Source organism: Lissotriton vulgaris, chromosome 4_1 (assembly GCF_964263255.1).
Source record: "Lissotriton vulgaris chromosome 4_1, aLisVul1.2, whole genome shotgun sequence".
Classification (NCBI taxonomy): domain Eukaryota; kingdom Metazoa; phylum Chordata; class Amphibia; order Caudata; family Salamandridae; genus Lissotriton; species Lissotriton vulgaris.
In genome coordinates, this window is record NC_141691.1 from 895,665,876 (window position 1) to 895,687,316 (window position 21,441).

A 21,441-nucleotide genomic window follows, 5' to 3' on the forward strand; every position below is an offset into this window, starting at 1 on the left:
GGCGGGGCCGGAGCGGGACCGCTTTGCTCCTGCACCCCCAAACCCATGTACAAACCGCCAGCCATGTCAGGAGTTTCCTCCTGTCTGACGGGTGATTCTTTGGCGTTTCCAGGGCATATGCATTGGCACTGCAATTGGCACGTCAAAGGCAGAACCTGCTGCAGTCCATGCCGTGCAGGTACTGGTGTGCATGTACACAGGCGTACATGTTGTGCCCCCCTGTGGGCAGCTACATAGCCTGAGGCACAAGGGGGGGCCTGTAGGGCCTGCTTTGTTTTCTCACTGCCACACCGTCTTGAAAAATGTGGTGGTGAGCAAACTCGTATTATGCTTGTCAGGTCCAGGTTGCGGTGGTCCCAGGGCGCCCGACCGCCCTGGTAGTAATGGGGCTGTAGGTAAACCACCACCACTGCACCCCGTGAGTCTGGTGGTCTGTGGACTGCCAGACTTGTAATAAAGCCCTTAGATAGCAGCCCCCAGCAGAAAGCAATGAGGTTAAAATAGATGATAATTTGTGTAAAAGTTATATTTAATTCCCATCAGTGAATCATTGTCATTGTCTGTGTTTTCTATGCTGGTGAGTGCTGTCAGTTAAATCCTTCTATGCCCCTTTGTGTGTGCAAAATTGTAGTCCTACCTCTATGTTTGTGAAATATCCAGGTTTTTGGTTTTCAAACTCTGTTCACCCTATTCGCAAGTCAAAATGAAATTAGCAGCATTAAATACGTTAACATTAACATCTGTTATTAGCATTACATGGGGCCTTACTATATACAGTGCCCAGGGGGTGCAACAAGCCCCTGGAACAATGTAGTATTACAGAAGGGGCTATAGGCGCTTGCTCCTCTATTTATGCAATACAGATAGTGCTGGCACACTTATAGTGTCAGAACTATCTTAATGATACCAAAGGGGATGATGAACTGAGTGTTTGAACAAATCAAACACTCACCCCAGTCAACTGATCTGGGTTTAATCCATCATCATTCTTTAGCTCACTACACCACCCCAGTTCAGACATGGCCATATGCAAATCAGTCTGACCCTGTGCCCCATGGAAACAGTCCAGACCGAACTGCCGAGCCATGTCTTCCCCGGAACAGAAACAGGCATCCTGGGACCGGTTTCGGATTGGTAAACTTCATTAGCCAGGCTATCTTGAACCCAGTGGTAGAGTGAGCAAGGGACCCACGTCTGGGCATACCCTGCCAACTCAGGGCGAACAGAGCGATACCAAAGGGCATGATGGACAGAGTGTTTGAACAAATCAAACACTCACCCCAGTCAACTGATCTGGGTTTAATCCATCATCATTCTTTAGCTCACTACACCACCCCAGTTCAGACATGGCCATATGCAAATCAGTCTGACCCTGTGCCCCATGGGAACAGTCCAGCCCGAACTGCCAAGCCATGTCTTCCCTGGAAGAAGAAACAGGCATCCTGGGACCGGTTTCGGATTCATAATCCTCATCAGCCAGGCTATCTTGAATCCAGTGATAGAGTGGGCAAGGGACCCACGTCTGGGCATACCCTGCAAACTCAGGGCGAACAGAGAGATGCCAAAGGGGATGATGGACGGAGTGTTTGAACAAATCAAACACTCACCCCCAGTCAACTGATCTGGGTTTAATCCATCATCATTCTTTAGCTCACTCCACCACCCTAGTTCGGACATGGCCATATCCAAATCAGTCTGACCCTGTGCCTCATGGAAACAGTCCAGCCCGAACTGCCAAGCCATGTCTTCCCAGGAACAGAAACAGGCATCCTGGGACTGGTTTCGGATTCATAATCCTCATCAGCCAGGCTATCTTGAATCCAGTGGTAGAGTGAGCAAGGGACCCACGTCTGGGCATACCCTGCCAACTCAGGGTGAAAAGAGCGATACCAAGGGGGATGATGGACGGAGTGTTTGAAAAAATCAAACACTCACCCCCAGTCAACTGATCTGGGATTAATCCATCATCATTCTTTAGCTCACTCCACCACCCCAGTTCAGACATGGCCATATCCAAATCAGTCTGACTGTTCCCATGGGGCACAGGGTCAAGACCAAATTGCATATGGCTGGGTTCAAACTGGAATGGCATGGTGAGCAAAAAAACGATGGATTTAGGCCCGGATCTCTTTACTGGGGTGAATGTATGATATACTTCTGCATTCTGTCCATCAACTGTTGTTTTTGCATTTGTCACCCCAAGGGTGAGTCATGTGCTCTCCATGCCACTGGAATCAAGCTATCCTGGCTGATGAGGGCTGAAAGCCCAAAACCGGTCCTAGGATGCTTGTTTCCAGTACAGTGAGGACCTTGCTTAACAGTTCTTGCTGGACTTCTCCCATGGGTCACAAGGTTAAGACTGATTTGCATATGGCTGGGTTCAAACTAGAATGGCATGGTGAACAAAAAAAACGATGGATTTATGCCCAGATCTCTGTACTGGGGTGAATGTATGACATTGTTCTGCATTCTGTCCATCAACTGTTGTTTTTGCATTTAAAACTATCTTAATGGGCATTCTCTCATTTGCATGAGTGTGTGACCCAATGCAAATGAGGAAAACACTTTGGGACCAATTAGGATGTAGGTCGAAGTTACCTCTGACCAACATCTCTGCTGTTTCTGAACCGACCAATCTTGCGATGCAGCTGCACCCAATGTGGTCGCAAACTCTCATTTCCCTATGGGAGCTTGTGCTGCAGGCGGAAACCGCCCGCAGCACAAGCTCCCATAGAGAAATGGGAGTTTGTGCCTGTCATACAGTGCAGGGATTTACAAGGGGGCACCATAGGTGCCCCTCAGGCCAACAACCGGAGGCCACAGGAGGAAGGGGCCTGGCTAGGGGCCCCCAAAGTTACTTTTTGAAAGGCTTTCCATGACGGAAAGCCCAACATGGAAAGCCTGTCTGGAACCAACATCATAAACCCAACGGCGGAAATGCCGCCCGTTAGAGATTATGATCGGTTTCCGACTACCTGACGGGCTCCTTGCACTCGTCGGAAGCCAGTCGGATTAAATGACCTATTTAAACTCCGTCCACTTTCTTTGTAATAAGGCGTTTGGAATTTACACCAAGGATGTCGGTGGGTAACCTTTCTCTTACCAACCATCATCCTAATCGGCCCCTTGGCCTCTGCGCCCGTGCCATATTATGGACTGGGGAACAGAAGCAAAGAAGCTGTCAATGGCAGTTTCTGCATTAGGGCTCTGGCACTGCACGATGCAGGGCTTCCTTCTCTACAGTCCTTCAATGCCATAGTAGTGTTTAGTGATATCTAGTGTATACCAGTGACGTTGCCGGTATCACTGTCTGGAGCATTGCAGGCTGCATCCCTGCGTAAGGGCAGACATCATTCATCGCAGTCATCCCACCCTTTCCCATTCCTCACGTGATTGGATTGGATGATCAAGTTTTCCTGGGTGCAAGGCTGTTAAAAGAGGTGATCTACTTTTGGGGACTATATATTAGCACAAGTAAACACGATCAGCTGAGCGCTGAACCCGTAAAGTTTCTCTCTCTCTCTTTTCTTTTTATCATCACCTCTTTCCTCTCTATCTCTCTTTGGTTCTCAAGTTCCCTCTTTATATTTATCTTTCATTTAATCCTAATGGAAGATCCTCATCTAACACCCTGCCTTTCTTGTCTTTCAATCAATCAATCAATCAATCAGAGTACTTGTAAAGAGCGCTACTTACCCGTGAGGGTCCCAAGGCGCTAAGGGGAGGGGGTGTGCTGCTACTGCTCGAAGAGCCAGGTCTTGAGGAGTCTTCTGAAGGCTAGTAGGTCTTGGGTCTGCCGTATGTGGGTAGGGAGGGTGTTCCAGGTCTTGGCGGCGAGGTAGGAGAAGGATCTGCACCAGAGGTCGTTCGTTGGATGCAGGGGACAGCGGCTAGGGCGAGGCCGGCGGAGCGGAGCTGGCTTGTAGGGGTGTGGAAGCTCAGTCTGCTGTTCAGGTAGGCTGGTCCGGCTTTGTGTAGTACTTTGTGTGCGTGGGTGAGGAGCTTGAAGATGATCCTCTTGTCAACGGGGAACCAGTGTAGGTCTCTCAGGTGGGGGGTGATGTTGCTGCGGCAGGGGACGTGGAAGATCAGTCGGGCGGAGGCGTTCTGGATGCATTGTAGTCGTCGTAGGTGTTTGGCTGGGATCTTTCGATAATGTAGCTTCCGGCCACCAGTTCCTCTCTCCTTCTTCGTCTCTATCATGTCTCTTGCCCGTCCTCTCTTTCTTTATCACAGATCACCTGCTATTCCCTCCATCTCCCTACCCTTCCTGGCTGTGCCCTTTGCACGAGAGGTTTGATAGTGAAATGAAAAGTTAAAATAACACCTGGCATTTACATCATGCTTAGTTGGTAGAGGGAACAAGCAGTTTGGTATTTATATACCAGCAAAAAGCGAATGTGAAAGGCTGCAGAAGGTAAAAAGTGCTGTATCCACAGTATTGAGGCACACACAAAAAAGTGCATACGGTACACATTTCAGAGTTTTTTGCACACTCCTTGGAAGGGAAAAAGAGAGGCCTGGAAACGCTTGAGTTAAAAAGGGCAATTCTTGCATAAGAATAATGATGCTAATTTTTAATGAATGTATTTTATTTATTTTCACTTATCTCATATGCACTTTATACAGAACGTCTTGAAATGCAATGATTACTCTCTGATCAAAATAGTTGCTTGGACTATTTATGGAACAATGTAAGGTTATGCCAGTCCAGCAGAGCTTTGGGCCTCCTTTCTGCAGGTGTTACACAGACCTCAGCAGCAGATGACTACCCCGCTGAGCTATCTTATCCACTTGATGTTGCTTTCATATCAATAATGTTAATAACTTTTGTGTAGGGCCAAATGTACTGCCAAAAACAGGGCACCAGATGCCTCTGCACTGATAGTACAGCCGGATATTTTGTGGCTCGTAGTCTACAATTAAATCTGCTAAGATTACATCTATGCACAATAATGGTCACTAAGCATGGGCGGAAAATACGTTTCGCTCGCGGATTTTGCGGATTTTCTGTAAATTCGCAATCCGCGAGATTCGCGAATCTCCCGCAAAATCCGCAAATCCGCGAGCAGCGGATTTTATGGCTTGCTCGCACTGTTCGCGTGAGTTCGCGGCTTCCCAGTACAACTTCGCGCCCCGCGAATAAGCGCTAAATTGCAGAAATACGATCTTAGCAAAACTGAAACTACTTACCAGGTTCAAAAGTTCAGGCTCATCATTAGTAGCCATTTCCTGTAGTGCTTCCTGAGGGGCCCCTCCAGAGTTCAGTTGCCAGTTGCAACTATTATGTGACCCTGCTCTGAACCTCAGAATAGTTACACATATGCCACAAAGGTCCTGAATTACAGCTAAGGGAGACAAGCAGGAGCCAGGCTGGAAGTTCAAATCCATTAATCAGCCCCTAATTCATTATTGTCAGTTGGGGCAGGGCAGGTGTTGTAACTAATTTTGCAACAATGAAAGCACTAAGCAAGTGCAAAAGATCACTAATCAGGAAGCACTAAGGAAGCAGGTGCCAGCTAAAAAAATATTCTGTGACACATTAATCAGCCCCAAATTAATTCAGGTCACTTGAGGCAGGGAAGGTGTGCTTTGCTTTGCCACAATAATGTACACTGACTGGACAACCAGAGGGTGCTGTGATGAAACAGAGGGTGGCATGGGTGCGCCAGAGGGTGGCATGAGTAGTCAGAGAGTGGCAGTGGTGACAGAGAGTGGCAAACACAAAAAAAAAAATCCGCAAATTCGCGAGAATTCGCGGATTTTGCGGATTGCGAGTTCGCAAATCCGCAAAATTCGCGAACGCGAGATTCGCAAAATTCGCCCATGCTTAATGGTCACTTTAAGCCCCTTTTACCTGCCTACTGCAACCAATATGGTCTGTTACTGCAGTTGTTGCATACGTCCTTTTCTGTTCTATTTTATGCAAATCACCATAACAGCCTGGTCACAGTAGGCATTCCCATTGCCAGTCTCAAATTAGTACAAACAATTAATGAATGTAAAAGAATTCTTAACTGGCTTCAATCTGCCAGAGCATATTTGCACTTCAGGTGTACCTCCCCTGATGGCCAGGACGCCGGCCCGGAGTACCGACGGTTAGAGCGGTGCTTCATTTTCCCCTGAGCCACTGCCAGGTGGGGTGAGGCCATTTGACCTTACATGTTGAGTGAATTACACAGACTGTAAGGACACCCGGAACATACAGGTGACTGTTTGCACTTGTTTTGTGTCTCCAGGGTGGAACTATTTTTCACTTGGTGTAGTAGCATTTATTTTATCTTTGGTCCTGAAGAAAGCAATGACAAAATTAGTCCTTTAAATTGCTGAAACTAGTCGACCATATTGACCTGAGGCTGTCTACATTAACAGATAGTCAGCGGGTGCACTGTTTTTAACTTTGGTGTGGTAAGCACAACTAAAATAAAATTCTTGCCTGGTGCTTTTCCTAAACCAATTTTAAACCCACTCTTTTTGGTTTTTCTTTTTCTCACACCTTTTTCTGCACTGCACACCCCAGTCCCATCTTTTCTACCACTCACTAACATCGAGTGGTATACCACACTGTCGTCTCTTTACTCAAGTGAGGATACCCCCTACCACCGGGTTGACCTCCTAGGAGAGTACCAATTAATCTCTGACGGGTGGTACGGATAAAATCCCAAATGATGAAGGGCGGATCCGAATGGTGACTGATGGGTATTTTTCCTCATCCATGGAGAGCTCTCTGTGACATAACCTGGGGGCAAGGGTGAGTCCTTGTTTGGTTTTCTTATGTCTATGGGCACATTTACCTGAGACCCTCTGGTACCTTTGTTGTTTACTGTACCCTGGTGCCTGCCTATGAATACGTTTTAAAGGCAAAATAAGGGGACATGGTCTAGCTGACTACACCACTGGAACAATTAACCCCCATGGCTGACTTTGCTCCCGATAGTCATGCTTAATTGGAATCTTTGTTGGGATGGAACATTCAAGACTATATTAAAGACTGTTTTTCATGTACTTTCCCTTGAAAAAATGAAAAAAGAATGCACCATTTGCTTCCTTTTCAACAAGCATTGGCAATGTCAATAGGTCTGGCTTTAAAGAAATGTAAGATATAGTGAAGCATTACAAGTAAATAGCATGGGAATTTATATTGCCATGCTATTTAAAAAACAGTGCAAAAAATCTGAAAGAGCATGGAGAAAAGAGGTTCGCCCCCCCCAAAAAAAGAAAGAATACAACCACTGCATCCTAATTTACAAAAGGGCCCTCAAAACCACTCATGCTGCCTTCTCCGAGGAAAAAATCAGATCCTCATCTAGTTCGTCCAGGGAAACTTTCTGCATTGTGAAAAAGCTCCTCAAAATTCCAGACCCCCCTCCCCCTTGGAACCCTCCGGTAATCGTTGTAATGAGCTTGCCGATTTCTTTAACGACAAAATTCAAAACATTCTCAAGCTTCTCCCCCCCAAATACATCAGACTGTTCTTCTGAACCCCTACCCATTGTGCATCAGCAAACGGACTGCTGCCTATTTCTTTTTCTCCCATTACAGAGGATACTCTTCTTTCCATTTTTCAATCTATTAAAAGCGGCTCTCCATTGGACCCAGCTCCACCACACATTCTAAAATTAGTTGCCCCGACCATCATTCCCCCAATGGTTAAACTAACACTTCTCTGTCACAAGGCATTGTTCCCCCGAGCTGGAAGAGAGCTATTGTAAAAGCTCTCCTAAAAAAGCCCCACCTTGATCCCTCTGAGCTGTGTAATTTTCGGCCTATTTCACTACTTCCCGGAATTAGCAAGGTGGCTGAAAAATTCATCAATCAACAGCTCTCAGCTTTCCCGAAAGCCAATGGACTACTCCACTCCTCTCAGACGGGTTTCCATCCAGGCCAGGGCACCGAAACCGCCATGATCGCGGTGGTGGGAGAGGCTAGAAAGATCCTCGACTCAGGAGGATCAGTGGCAGTGATCCTCCTGGATCTGAGTGCAGCCTTTGACACTGTAAACCATCTCACCCTGATCCACCGGCTCAAGGGACTGGGAATCACCGGGGCCGCGCTGTCCTGGCTGAAATCGTTTCTCCACAATCGATCCTTTCAAGTGCTTGAGGGAATTTTCAGATCCCACGTGACTCCCGTGCATTGTGGTATCCCCCAAGGCTCCTCCCTGAGCCCTACACTCTTTAACGTGTACGTGTCCTCCCTGGAGAAAATAGTCACCCCTCACGGTGTAAAACTCGTGACTTACACTGACGACACTCAGCTCGTTGTGTCCCTGAGCCAGCTGGACCACCCTCCAGACAATCTTTATTCCTGCCTTCAAGACATCACCCACTGGATGGACCGCTCACACATCAAACTCAACAGTGATAAAACAGAGATTCTGGTACGGGCAATCAATCTCACTTCCTACCCAAGTCCCTGTGGCCGCCCTGTATGGGACCCGCACCTTCCCCAAAACATGATATTAAGAGCTTGGGAATCTGGCTTGACAAGGACCTTTCGTTCAACACCCAAGCCAGGAAGACTGCGGGGGCCTGCTATGGTATCCCCCGGACCACCCGCAAAATCCTGCCCCTTCTCCCCCCGGATTCCAGGAAGCTCCTTATCCAGGGCCTCCTATTATCTAGACTGGATTATGGTAACGCCCTTTATCTTGGGGCCCCCAAGAAAGTCCTCGTCACACTACAGGTCGTCCAAAATTCTACAGCCAGGCTGCTAACCGGCACTAACGACAGGAGCTCAGCAAAACCCGCCTTAAGATCGCTCCACTGGCTCCCTATCCAGGAGAGAGTACACTTCAAATCCCTTTGCAGTGAGGTAGTGTGGCTCACTGGTTAGAGGCCGCAAACCCGAGAGCAGAGGACGGCCCGGGACCAGGGTTCGATTCCCGGCGCGGCAGGTTTCTGGACCAGGGTCAGCGGACTCGATAATTCTCTCGCCTCGGTGCCCACTCTGATCAGCGATCACACTTGGCAACTCTGGGCATTAGCTTGCCTCATCTTCACTAATGGCCCCACCAGACCGCCAGGGATGCCTGGTCTCACCCTGGAGATACCCGTTAAGGGGCCATCTCTCAGGGAAGCCAGGAAGGGTTTCGCAGCGGTCGAAGCGCCTTGGGACCCTCCGGGTAAGTAGTGCGCTATATAAATGCCTATACATTTACATTTACATTTGCACTACCCACAAAATTCTTCACGGCAAGGGGCCCCCCATCCTAAAAGATATAATTAGACCTCACATATCTCCAGAAATCTGCGGTCGGCCCACCTTCACCTTGCCTCCATACCTAGAATTAAGAGGGCTCGCACAGGGGGCTGCCTATTTTCCTACAACGCTCCCAAGTTGTGGAACTCCCTGCCTCTGCCCCTGCGCGCCGAATGCAACCTTTCTGCCTTCCGCAAGCTCCTGAAAATCTGGCTCTTCCCATAAATTTTCATCTTCCATTTCCGCTAGCACACTCACCAGCGCTGGGACGCTCCCGGGCAGCCATGCCTCTATAAATCCTTCTTTCATTTCATTTCATTTCATATTTATTTGTGTGGAAGAAAAGAACAGTAGAATAATATTGGTGTAAGGTAAAAGGTCAGATGACAGTTGCACTGTAAGCCAGACCTAAACGCCCATGGACGTTAATGACTGCCCTACTCCCACCTGTGCTGCTGCCAGTGAAAAACATAACACATTATCTAATAACCTAAGACACTTTAATAGTTTTGAAATGTCATGTGTGTCCCCCCAGTTCAAGTTCAAGAGCAGGCAGCTGGATAAGTCAACAACATGATCACAACTGTGTGGAGGAGAAACACTTTTTGTGGAAGCACATAATGTCTGCCCAATCAAAACATGTACTCCTGGCTCCCAAAATCTGGGGATAGGCATCTTTAGTGATGGTCACATAATTGTCTGGTGCCAGCTGCACTGTCAAGCCAGACCATAACAATGAGTTCTTGGGATGAAAGCTCTCCAGCCTGGTGCCTACAGCACAGTTGTAAGAGTATGTTTGCTTGTTAAACCACTAATTCTTTACAATATTTCACGATCACTTCCTCAGAAATCCCTCTCAAATCTGCGGCTATCTTGTTTTTCAAGAAGATGGGCTAAAAAATCTCTATGGAGTGAGCACAGGACATGGTTGAATCCCAGAATGCAATGTCATGCTGTGGATTTACGCCCCATCATTTCCAAAGGTCACCAGCTGGCACTGGAAGTTATTAGCAGATGCCGTGACTGCGCACCATAAAGAGGCGGGTCTGACATAGTGTGCATCCCCCTGTGGACAGGTGCAGTCACGAACTGGACCCGCATGCAGGCTGGTTGTTGTCCTGCCTAAGAAGTGCAGTCCAGGTGCTGCCTGCACTGTGAAAGATGGACCGGCTGCTTCAAACTGCCTTTCACTAATGGGCTGCCACCAGGTTAGAGGTGGTGCGGCCACTGCCCTGGGTGCGGAACATGATATGCAATTGGGTGCACTGTCCATGTTTGCGCCTGGCATACTTCGTTAAAGGTGTACTGCACCACAAACAAGCTATAAGTGTAATACGGCCCAGGCTGTTTATTGTTATTTCAAGACCTGGAAATAGTGAGGAAGAAATCAAAGACTGAATTGCAAATTCTCTGAACAGTTCCTTCTCTATCTGCTTTGCCCTGTGCAATCCTCAAACTCAAATCTGAAAGCAGTAAATGCTATCTCTGCATTTATTAGGCACTACCTGCTGGCTGCCTGCTGTGATCTTTAAACCGGCTTTTTGGTGTGCTGCTGAGAAGCGTTTTAAAATATAAATCAATAAAGAAGAAGGTCTTTTTTTAAAAATCACTACACTTTGAAACTTATTTGGTTGGTATGGGCTCCACTGTGGCATGGACTCTAGAAGCTGAGATCAATTCTCTCACATTTCATATTTAGGATTTGGAGGAGTTGCTGATGCCTGCTATCCAATGCTTCATTTGTAAAAGAATAAGTGCCGGTGCCCAAAGGTTTGCTTAGAAGCCTGCAGCTTGCGCTATGGAATGTCGGGGAAGCCTAATACCAACACTACATAGTCTTGATTTCACCCCATGCCTCTGTCATCCACCAGACACTCCCTGCCTCTTTATATAACTCTTTTCAACGAATGTATGACGTTACAACGAATACTTTTACAACGCATACCTTTACAAAGCAATTTTTTACAACGCAACATCCATTACAACGCATTCCATTACAACGCATGCGGATACAACGAATTCTTAAAAACTACCTTTACAACGCATTCCATTACAACGCATACTACCTTTACAACGCATATCATTACAACGCATACCATTACATTGCATGTATGGTAAGTATTGGATAGTGCAGGGGTAAAAATTACAATTTTAACTCCAGGGGGTGCAACAGTAGGGTAAGTGTTGGATAGTGTAAGGGTACTATGCGTTGTGATGGTATGCGTTGTAATGGTATGCGTTGTAATGACTGCATTGTAATGACATGTGTTGTAGTGGTATGCGTTGTAGTGTCATGCGTTGTAATGGTTGCGTTGTGATGGCATGCGTTGTAATGGATGTTGCGTTGTAAAAGTTTTGTTGTAATGGTAGTGCATTGTAAAAGTTGCATTGTAAAGGTTGTTTCCCCTTTTCAACTTTTGTTTTTAACCTTAAAACTCCCTTTGTCACTGTTTTTCATCTTTCTCTTACTCTTTCTTTCCCATTTTTGTGTTTTTTCTCACTAATTCTCTGGGTCAAAGTCAGATGAGGAAAAATAAGTGTCAGTGCCAAAAAATGAGGGCATGTGAGCCTCACCTGCAATCACCAACTCAAATTAAGGACTGCTGCTGACGCACTATAACACCACAGATTGGCTGTACCAGTAGTTTATCTGGAGGCGTAGAGCATTAGGATCGGAGTGGTGTCTTACATTTTTAAATATGTTTAGGACTTCAACCGGCTCTACTAATTGTGGCAGATCAATGGTCCTGTTGATAAAAGAGGTCAAACAAGAATCAAAGGAAGCCTGTCTAGGTATGTGAGCTAGGTAGTCGGCAATGGTACCAGGGTAATTGGTTTGACAAATTCCAGGAGAAAAATAAAATAAAAGAATAAAGAATAAAAAATATAGGCCAGAGAGCATGGTTTGAATAGCGTTCAAGTGGTCGACAAATCGCTCAGGAATGCTCCTGAAGCTCTGCCCCTGTGGTCAATGCAACAATGATCAAACCCAATAAAAACCAACATCCCTTCATGTTGTTCCATAAAAATAAATGGGGCATATCATGCACATTTTAGAATGAAGGCAGATCTGAACTGCTGAATTTTCACCATGGAGGCAGATTTCAACAAATCTAGTAATCACTGGGGGGCTTATTTGCAAGCCCCTTGAGATGCCAGAGCGTTTTTTGCTCACCATGCCTTTCCAGTTTGAACCCAGCCATATGCAAATCAGCCTTGACCCAGTGCCCCATGGGAACAGTCCAGCCCGAACTGCCAAGCCAGGTCCTCGCTGGACTGGAAACAAGCATCCAAGGACCGGTTTCAGGCTTTCAGCCCTCATCAGCCTGGATAGCTTGATTCCAGTGGCATGGCGAGCACGGGACTCACGTCTGAGCATACCCGTCCCACTCGGGTGACAAATGCAAAAACAACAGTTGATGGACAGAATGCAGAACAATGTCATACATTCACCCCAGTACAGAGATCTGGGCCTAAATCCATCGTTTTTTTGCTCACCATGCCTTTCCAGTTTGAACCCAGCCATATGCAAATCAGTCTTGACCCTGTGCCCCATGGGAACAGTCCAGCCCGAACTGCCAAGCCAGGTCCTCGCTGAAGCTATCCTGGCTGAAGACGGCTGAAACCGGTCCCTGGATGCTTGATTCCGGTCCAGGAAAGACATGGCTTGGCAGTTCGGGCTGGACTGTTCCCATTAGGCACAGGGTCAAGACTGATTTGCATATGGCTGGGTTCAAATGCTCAGACGTGAGTCCTGTGCTCTCCACACCACTGGAGTCAAGCTATTCTGGCTGAAGACGGCTGATAGCCAGAAACCGGTCCTAGGATGCTTGATTCCGGTCCAGGGAAGACATGGCTTGGCAGTTCGGGCTGGACTGTTCCCATGAGGCAGAGGGTGAAGGTTGATTTGCATTTGGCCATGTCTTAACTAGAGTGGTGTGGAGTGCAAAAAAACGATGGATGTAGGTCTAGATCTCTGTACTGGGATGAATGTATGACATTTTCTGCATTCTGTCCATCAATTGTTGTTTTTGCATTTGTCACCCCGAGTGGGACGGGTATGCTCAGACGTGAGTCCCGTGCTCTCCACACCACTGGAGTCAAGCTATCCTGGCTGAAGACGGCTGATAGCCAGAAACCGGTCCTAGGATGCTTGATTCCGGTCCAGGGAAAACATGGCTTGGCAGTTCGGGCTGGACTGTTCCCATGAGGCACAGGGTCAAGGCTGATTTGCATGTCTGAACTGGGGTCGTGTGGAGTGCAAAAAAACGATGGATTTAGGCCCAGATCTCTGTACTGGGGTGAATGTATGACATTGTTCTGCATTCTGTCCATCAATTGTTGTTTTTGCATTCGACATATTGTATATCAGCAGATGTTTTACACATACCACCCCCTCTTAACCTTACTTTTAACCTTCTGTAGTTTATTCTATTTTTGTCGTTTGATATTATTTTACAATTTTTGAAATAAAATATGCATATTTCTCTCTATATCTGTTTCTCACTCTCTCACATACTCTGTATCTCACACTCATTCACTTTCTCTCTCTGTCACTCCTCTCTACTGGTCCACTAGAGTTTAGGCAATTCAATTTCAATTGCTTTTTTTCAGTTGCAAAATAGGCTACTATGAAGGGATTGTGGGATGACCAAGTAAGGGTTCTAAGGTGGAACACCTTATAGTGGAGATTCTAGTCTAGGAGAAAAAATGTTGGGAAGTTCTGAAAGGAGTCAGCTGAGACTTGGAGACTGATGGCTGGGGTGCATTAAAGAGATTTTCTACATATATCCTGCTGTATGTCCTTCTTGGCATCAATAAGACACCACACATTGGTGACTAGGATGAGATTAACCAGTTGAGGAAAGCCTGCACCTCAACATTGTGCTGCACAGCTTACCTGTTTACACTCGGAAACCGCTGATCCTGAATGAGGCTACTTGAGTGCTGGTGGGAGACTTCACAGAGAGGAGAATCGCTGCCTGACATGAGGAAGGCGTGTCGTCGTGTCTGGTGAGGTGCTGCAAGTCGCATATGGCTTTCATCACATTGCTGACCATTGTGGAAGGCATTTGGGCTCCCCTTTACCAGTGGAAACTGGTGCGCCTGAATGGCTTCAGAGAAAGGAGAGTTGGTTATAATACAACCTCTATTCTCCTTAGCAAATTCCTGATTGCTCGCTTGCTGAAGTATGGTTGCAATCTTGTTTTGGGCAAAACAAGGTCTATTTTCCACAGAAAAAGACCCAGTTGGTTGCATATTGACATACAACCACCAGCTTGTTTCTGGATCTACTGAAATAGGCCTAAAAGCGTATGTGACAGATATCAGCAGCCATTTGATTGATTTGGGAGATATTCGATACAAGGGTAGTGGGTGCATGTAAAAATTAAAAGAGAAAAGAATTTAACAAGGAGGTAGATGCAAATTTCGAAGTATGGAAGTCAGAGTCCTCTCATCTCATTAATAGGCACACATCTTGTGTCTATGCATCTCAGTGAGAGACACACCATGTATTTTGTCCTAAAAATTACTCTGTTGGTTAATTTAATTATATCTCCAAGTCAGGCAGTAAGTAACTGTCAGCAGGCTGGTGGTGACACAGGACTTCAAGATTGACAGCGAGTGAGTTGTTTTGGGATAATGTTCAAGCCGCAATTATTCAAATTAAAACTGTGGTGAGGATTTTTTATTTATGAGCAAATTATGTACTTGAGGTCTATCAAGTTGGTGATTGGCACGCATGGCTGCACTAAAAGAACAAAACTTGTATTACTTGACTTTTGATGTATGGGTGATCTGGGTTTACTGTAACCACACAAAAAAGTAAAATGCTGAAGGTGGTGAATATTGTGGCTGGTACTTGTGGAATTTTGCTAATTTACAATTATAAATTGCAAGCTACAGAACGTCACTCCTCCACCATTTTTTCCTATGCAGTCCAGTAGAAGCTGCTGTTACGTGGCGAAAGTGGAAGAAAATATTTGTCAATTATGCAAGGGTCAGTGACAATAATTTAAGTGCTGAGCACAAATACTCATTACTGTTACATTGTCTTGGAGGTGAGGCTCAAGAATGTTAGAAAATTTACCTGAACTTAGTGCAGTTGTTAAATTAATATGACAAATGTATATTGAAATTTCTTAGACACTATCTGCCACAAGTAAGCATGATTATGGAAAGGTATTACTTTGGCCTACAAGAACAAGGTAGGTAGGAATAAGTTAGGGTTTTTGTAACAAGTTAGCTGCAAGTTGTAAATTTGGAGACACAACAGATACATTTGTTCTGAAATGTTTTAACACCAAAAAAGGGAGGAACTCTGCTTAAAGGATGAGCTACTACTTGATAAAGTAATGGCAATTGCTAAATTGGTAGAACACATGGTAAGGTGTGTGAATGAGCTGAATAGTGCAAAGGATTAACCGAAGGTGGAAACAGCTGACAAAGTAGAGGAAGTAGTATGCCAAGTTAAACAAACAGTCGCACTTGAGACAGAAGGAAAAGTTGCACCAGAATTTAGAGGCAAATGTTACAGAAGTGGGTGAACATTACGCAAGGCTAACACACGTGTATGTGCACCATTACCATCAACATGTAATGCATGATGAAGAAAAGGAAACTTTTCAACATGTTGCAGAGAGAAAAAAAAGAGATGAAACAAGGTGAAAGGGATAGAGTTTCTGGTGGCTGGTCACAAGGGTGAACAGCCAACTGATAAAGTCACAATTGAGGAAATTGACTTGGAGATTAAATTTGACTCATGTTTACATCTCTCCATGATTTTGAAAAAATCATTTGATGCACATTATAATAATAAGATCAAAATGAGTTGAATGGATATATCCCCTGTGGTATATGGAGGTGTACCCATTGAGATGTGGGTATACTTCATGACCATCACTGAATTTGGAGGAAAAATGTTAGTAGGAAATGTATATGTATTTAACCCCTTCGATGCTTATGACGGAACGGTTCTGTCATCAGCGTCGGTTGGGCTGTGCTGATGACGGAACCGTTCCGTTACGACCACAGCCGTTTTTCGAACCTTCAGCACAGCCCGAAAATTCGCGCCGCGCTGACGGTGTTAAATAGAGGATGCCATTTTGGGTTTTCCACATCAGAGGCTGTTAGGTGTGCCAATTAATCCCAATGCTAAGCCAAAGACTCAGGTATAAGAGATTAGTAACAACCTAGTGCAGTTTGAAGAATAGTTTGAGGGAGTATTCTGCAATGAGGTAGGATGTTTGAGAGGATACAAACATTATATTAAATTGAATGGGGGAATCACATTCAGTTGCATCAAAAGTCCGCACAATAACATTGAATGTTTAGGATGGAGTACAGAAGGAGATTGAGGGGCTAATTAAGTTAAGGATAATTGAACCAGTAGAAGCCACCAATTGGTTGTCTCCCATAGCAGTGGCAAAATAGTTAATGGAGAAATGTGGCTGTGTGTTAACCTTATATCACTTAATAGAGAGGTCGCACTACCATGGTTTCCTCTCTCTAGAATAGATGAGATTGTTTCAACTCTGGCTGGTTCCAAATATTTCACAATTTAAATTTGGCAATAACTTATCACCAGGTTGAAGTGGATAAACCTATGCAGGAACTTAAAGTATTCATCACCCCTATAAGGACATACATATTATTAAGAATGCTGTTTCTCTTAATATCAGCGGCCTCATAGAATCATGAAATCTGTTCTAAAAGGGTTGTTAGGAGTAACGTGTTATCAAGATGCTGTGTTAATTGTTGGTAGCACCAAGGAAGAACATGATTCAAGAGTATGTAATGTCTTACCTAGATTGTGGAAAGCTGGGTTGACACTTCTATAGAAAGATAAATGTAGGTTTGATGTATGTGAAGTGGTTTATTTAGGTGATCACATTTCATGGAAGGGAGTATCTCCCAAAAAACGTTGACGGGCACAATTCAGAAGCTGAACAAAACAGACAAGGAGGAATTAGTTTAATTCCTGGGAATGGTGGAGCACTATTGTAAGTTTTTTCCAAAATATGCTGACAAAACAGAATATCTGCAGAGATTGTTAGGAAACAAATGTGAATTTGTATTGAACGCTAATTGTCAGAGGGAGTTTATATCTGTACAAAATGATCTTGAGAATGCCACGTTTGCAATGATTTGTTCATGGAGAGGAAACCCATATTATAACAGATGCTATTTCTAAGGGACTTGGAGCAGACAGGATTCAGAAGCAGGGAGGAGAGGAACGTTTGATGGGCTGTGCATCTTAGTGCCTCAATTGTGCAGAGGTAAACTATTCATTTTTTGAAAAAGAAGCACAGACTATATTTTAGGTTCGAAGCAAGTTCAGAAATAGGATTTGGGGTATGTCAAAGTGATAACTGACCATAAACTTTTGAGAAAAGTGTTTAAGAAGAAGAAGTTAGATGTGGTTTCTTCTCATATAAGGAGGTGGGTCATAACCCTACAGGAATAGGACTTCACTGTGAAATTTACACCTGAAGTAAACAACAGGTCAGTAGATTTTTTTATCAAGGTTAGTGGCGGTAGATGACATTGATGAGAGATCAGACACTTTGTGGACAAAGACATGTCTGTATGAGAAGTCACTTTAGGTACCATAAAAGAGGAGGAGCGGAGTTCTGAGGTAAATATATATTACCTCATTTCTGAAGTAATTGAGGGAGTGGTAGCTGGTCTGTGGTCCATGATCACTGATGAATTGTCAGTTGTAAATGTCATACTCATTCATGGAACAAAGTTAGTACTACTGTTGAACTTACTTGCCAAACATATAAAATTTGCACATTGGGATTTTGAAAAAGAAAGAGAGACTAAGATTATACTTCTGGTGGACAAGGATAAACACGGAAATGGAAAGGATGGTGAGAGACTGTATACAGTGCAGAGTAAGTGACAAAACATTGGTGTGTAGACAAATGCCCATGGTTCTTTTGAGGTGAAATTGGAATAGACATTATAGGACCTTCACATGAGGAACATCATACTCCTTATCTTATAGTTGGCTTAGCTCTATACTCTAGGTGGATAGAGGTCACCTGTGTACGGGATGTAACACCTGTCAATGTGGTAAAGTTTTTAGATGAGATTTTCAAAAGAGAAGGCTATCCCAATTCTATGTTGTCAAGTAATGGTCCCCAATTCTGCTCTAAAGAAATGGAGAAGTATTTGATGGACCGTGGTATAACTCACAAACGTTGCTCTGTGTATCACCCAGCAACAAAGGGTGCAATTGAGAGGGCGAACAAGACATTAAAAGAGCAAGAGCTAATTGTTTGAATCGGAAACAAGTACAGCAAGACAGAATAATAGCTTATCGAATGTCTCTTCATAGAACTTCTGGTAAAACACTTTTTGAGTTGTTTAAAGGGAGGTCACGGAACACTAAATTAAATCCAGGCAAAGGATTGTCGGACTATCTCCAATTCGGAGATAGTGTGAAGATAAAAGCACCTATAGGTTGTCAACCAGGGTTAAAATAAACGTTGTTCAAAAATGTCTAAAAGACAGATGGTAGAAGAATTTGGAACAAAAGTTGTATTGCAATTCTTTGGCATCAGAATAATGCAAGAGAAAAGAACAACTATGTGGGTGAGGGTACTAACATCTCTCATGAGAATTTTCAGACTTCTGTCTCTTATGAAGATGTGCATCCTAATATTTCTAGAATAAGAAGTGGAAGAGTATGCAGATCACCAGCTGATGTGAAAGATTATGTGTATTAAATACTTTTCCTTCTTTTAGTGATATTTATATACAATCGACCTTATAATACTCTGTTTCGAAATTGTCCATAGTTTTAGGATTGTGTAAGTGTTCTGCTTAGACAAATGTATTTTTAAAGAGGGGAGACTCTAAAAGGAGTCATTTGATGCTTGGAGATTGATGGCTGAGATGCATTAAAGAGTTTTCCTACATTTATCCTGGTGTATGTCCTTCTTCGCATCAATTTAGCAATTAAAATCAATCTTTATCTCTTACAGGTGCCACCGAGTCCCAGAAGAAGCTGAAATTGAAATGAAGATTTCCTTTAAGGTGATACATGCAGGAAATATGAATGACGACATTGAAAGGAAATATTGGCATCAAACCTTCATTAGTGTATAGCTGCTTTGCCCGCAAAAACCCTAAAAGTGAAAATAATAATAATTTTAAAAAAGACATACCTCTATGTTACTAAATGCGTTGCACATATGATTATTATAAGAATTCCTCTATTGGCTGGTGACTTTTAGCATGTTTCGGTTTGTTCACTCGCAGTGTGTATGAGTCAATGTGTGAGTGCCTGTGCAGGTGGCACTCGTTGGCACATAATCCTCTGCATGGTCGAATGTATCCTTATTCCCAAGCAAAGCCTTTGACAACAGTTTGTGGATGTTGAAGCACAATGGTGGCCTGTCACAATGCGCTGTCTCTGTAGTATACACAGACAATTTCTATGCTAACTTATATTCCTTGATGATTGCCTCCCTGCTCACAGTACCGTATTTTGTTGTATCAAATTCACCGTTCTGCTCGCCTCTGTAATTAATTCCAAAATATTTGAACTCTATAACTGTTGAAATGCTCAGCCATGTTTTGCATTAGACTGTACAGCTCAAAATCCGCTGTACTTCTTTATGTTGACATAATCTTTTGAAATGTAATATTCTTCTCTCAGCAACAATACAACTCTTCCGCGCCAGAATGTGTCACATATTAAGTGGGAAGAATAAAGAGAGCTGATTGATATGTTGCCGTTCTGTTTGTATACAGCGCCTTTAGAGTAAATGGCACAATATTGTGTTGTGACGATTTCGAATTTTGTAACCATTCATGTGATCGGTGGTGTTCTGTTATTTCAATATGAAAGGAATGGAATGATCAACCTACTTCTTTAAGAATACACACTTTCCATGGATGCCAGTTCAGCCAAATGCCAAGGGTAGCAAGAAGTGATATCACATACTTTGACATTGTGTTACATGACAGTCAGTGATATCACATGACCTAAAACTTTGAAGACGTCAGAGAAAGTGGCATCATATAATGCTTGGTCTTAGTGACCTCATATGAAGTTACATAGTGGAAGTGAATGTAAAAATATGAATATAATTTATAAATGTTACAGTAATGGACTATCACATGGGAAATATTATTATCCCAAATCTGACTGATATGGTCTCCAAAAGTGGTCTCAGGATCCCTTTTTTGATTTTGATGTTCTCAAAATTATCATTTAGTAAAAACGTCATCTTCTAATTGCCTGACTACTACACGCAAAGGGGACAGTGTGATGGAAACATCAAATAATATTACAATTGCCAAAAAGATGCATCTTTTATCTGAAACGTAATAAGAAATTTGATATGAAATTTGACTCTCATTGGTTACAACATAGTTGCAACAGAAAGAATCATACCCTGTGGATGGCACAGTATCAGATTGCACTCTCACTTGCAAATTTGATTGTTTTTAATGTGAATGATGTCAATCAATTTTTAATTCTAATGGCTATGGCAGCAGCAGTTAAATCGTTACACACACACCAAGTCTGGCACATGCAGCAGTATTACTACTGTGTAGTACACAATTCATGACATGCATCATCCGCAAAAGAAGTAAAAAATTCTCATCACACTACAAGACCCATGTACATCAGAGGCAGCAGTGGTGCTTGTTTTTCAGACACACCATGTGGCAGAGAGACCATCACAATACAAGACGCAAAGGATCTATACAGAGAAATAATAGCAGAGGAGACATTATGACTGCCAAGGTCAGACAGGGCAATCTGCAAATGCCAAAAGGGCCGATGTGACAGATAAGTGTGTGGGCCATTGGTAGACCTGATATCCTTGGTGTGGTTCACCCTAACTTTATGCCTTCATTCCTCCTGTTTTGCAGGATTCATTTTGTTATGGATTTAGGACGTATTACACTTTACCACTGTTAACCAGTTTTAAAGTGCCTGTGCTCTCTCCCTAAAACATGGTAAAATGTGATTACACCAAATTGGCCCATTTCATTTGCTTGTAAGTCCCAAGTATCTGATACTACATTTACCCAAGGCCTGTACTTTAAAGGCTACTAGTGGGCCTGCAGCACCCATTGAGCCACCCATTAATGTAGCCTTTTAAAACATGTAACAACAAAACGAGGAAAAGGAGGGAGAGATTGGCGGCCAAAGGTATAACCTGTCTCTTTAGAAAAATTAAGAAAACATGAGGTCTGTTCAAAATCTGCCCT

General features: G+C 44.0%; 1 protein-coding gene across 1 annotated transcript in view; it reads left to right on the forward strand.

Annotated features, from left to right (window-relative positions):
* Window positions 1-19,905, forward strand: part of ADTRP (androgen dependent TFPI regulating protein) — a 474,195-nt gene extending 454,290 nt beyond the window's left edge. The window contains exon 6 of the mRNA XM_086966878.1: window positions 19,197-19,905. Within this exon, the coding sequence (XP_086823004.1) occupies window positions 19,197-19,234 (38 nt within the window). The 3' untranslated portion in view covers window positions 19,235-19,905. The remainder of the gene's footprint in view (window positions 1-19,196) is intronic.
* Window positions 19,906-21,441: the final 1,536 nt, after the last annotated feature.